Below are 2,075 nucleotides of genomic sequence, written 5' to 3'. Positions count from 1 at the left end.
GCTGACCTTTACCATGTACCTAAAGGGCAGTACTGACCCTTCCAGAGAGCGAAGTTGATTAACCTCATCTCTGGGGCACTCTTAGGAAACCAAGAGAAGAGCTCCAGGCAGGAGCATGTATTCTTCCCTGGAAGAGGCAGTGTGTCTTGTTGAGGATGTTTCGGTGAAACCTGGTTTAGGTTTTACTCAGAAAACACTATCTAACATGTCTCTTTAAATTCCTCCATGGACAGCCAACAATACGCAGAGGCAGCAAATGCCCAACAGCAGCTTCCCCACAGAGTTCCTCCTCCTGCCATTCGCAGACACACGCGAGCTGCAGCTCCTGCACTTCGGGCTCTTCCTGGGCATCTACCTGGCTGCCCTCCTGGGCAACGGCCTCATCCTCACAGCCGTAGCCTGCGACCACCGCCTCCACACCCCCATGTACTTCTTCCTCCTCAACCTCGCCCTCCTCGACCTGGGATCTATCTCCACCACTGTCCCCAAAGCCACGGCCAACTCCCTTTGGGACACCACAGCCATTTCCTATGCAGGTTGTGCTACCCAGGTCTTTACGTTAGCTGTCTTTGTCACAGCAGAGTTTTATCTTCTCACCATCATGGCCTATGACCGCTACATTGCCATCTGCAAACCCCTGCACTACGGGACAATAATGGCCAGCAGAACTTGTGTCAACATGGCAGCAGCTGCCTGGGGCAGTACTTTTCTCAATGCTGTGCTGCACACTGCCAATACCTTTTCCCTCCCCCTCTGCCAAGGCAATACCCTGGACCAGTTCTTCTGTGAAATTCCCCAGATCCTCAAGCTCTCCTGCTCAAATGCCTACCTCAGAGAAGTTGGGCTTCTTGTGGTTAGTGTCTGTTTAGCATCTGGGTGTTTTGTTTTCCTTGTGCTTTCTTACATGTGGATCTTCAGGGCTGTGCTAAGGATCCCCTCCCAAAAGGGCCGGCACAAAGCCTTTTCCACGTGCCTCCCTCACCTGGCTGTGGTCTCCCTGTGTATCAGCACTGCAATATTTTCCTACCTGAAACCCCCCTCCATGTCCTCCTCATCCCTGAACCTTTTGCTGGCAGTTCTGTACTCGGTGGTGCCTCCAGCAGTGAACCCCCTCATCTACAGCATGAGGAACCAGGAGCTGAAGGATGCAGTGTGGAAACTGATGATGGGATGTTTTTCAGAAGCAGTAAACTGCCTGTCTTCTGCATATCACTCATAAAATAACTTATTAAAAGCGAAGGCATATTTCGTGTGCGTTTTCATTTTCTTTTTGCTTTACTTAAATTGTGATATATTTTGTCCATGAAAAAATCCTGTTTCTTCCCCTTCTATTTCTCTATCTAATGTTTCATGTGACTCTGAGACTTGGTGTAAACAAGGTTCATTTAAAGGACATATAAAAGGATGGATCCTGCAGTGACGAGTTTGCCTGGGATCCTTCCTTGGAGACCTGTGGTGGAGCTGCAGGGGGACTTGTCTGTGTGCAGAGGTGGAGGGAAAAAGATTCCTGGCACAGCAGCACTGCTAGGGAGCCAAACAGCTTGGTCTTTCCTAAGTCGCCCTCTTTCACCTCCCACGCTCTCCTTCAGAGCCCTTGTGTTGCTGTGAGGAGTGATTGTTCTTGTCACTTGCTCACCGTGCTGCTGTGGGGCAGTCTTGTGTCCACAGGCAGGGACAGGCCAGGGGCACTTCTCTAACATAGCTGGCTATGTACCAGCATCCGCAGCATAAAAGGGGATGTGCTGAGGGCAGTGCCTGAAGGCTCAGCTCTTCTCCCAAAGCTGCTCTCATGGATATTGCAAAGGGATGGACTTGTGGTGGCGGTATGGTCCCCCGGGAAAATAGCTGAATAAAGGAATGCTAGGCATTATGACTTTCACAGCAACAACTTCTCTGTAGAGTTCTCAACTTGTTCCTAAAATATATATTCAGTTCTTTAATCATTTTTCCACACCAGGGTGGCCATTTGCTTCAGGATGCCCTGGAGTTGCTAAAGGGTGCATGAGGAGGAATGAGTCTGGACATGTGGGAGACATTCTGAAGCATGAGCTGGTTGGCAGGCAGAGTACCTGAGG

At 50.1% G+C, this 2,075-nt stretch overlaps 1 protein-coding gene across 1 annotated transcript; it reads left to right on the top strand.

Moving 5' to 3' along the window:
• Positions 1 to 255: 255 nt before the first annotated feature.
• On the top strand, positions 256 to 1,233 carry LOC121062829 (olfactory receptor 14C36-like). The gene has a single exon (XM_040543094.1). The coding sequence runs from the start codon at positions 257 to 259 to the stop codon at positions 1,217 to 1,219; it is 963 nt and encodes a 320-aa protein (XP_040399028.1). The 5' UTR covers position 256; the 3' UTR covers positions 1,220 to 1,233.
• Positions 1,234 to 2,075: the final 842 nt, after the last annotated feature.

The sequence above is a fragment of the Cygnus olor genome, assembly GCF_009769625.2.
Source record: "Cygnus olor isolate bCygOlo1 chromosome 31 unlocalized genomic scaffold, bCygOlo1.pri.v2 SUPER_31A, whole genome shotgun sequence".
Classification (NCBI taxonomy): Eukaryota; Metazoa; Chordata; class Aves; order Anseriformes; family Anatidae; genus Cygnus; species Cygnus olor.
The sequence above is the reverse complement of the archived record's forward strand: the minus strand, read 5'-3'. Positions and strand labels throughout refer to the sequence as shown.

What these genes read in the sequence shown, in the direction of transcription:
- LOC121062829 (XM_040543094.1), top strand. Translation starts at nt 257, where the DNA reads ATGCCCAACAGCAGCTTCCCCACAGAGTTCCTCCTCCTGCCATTCGCA.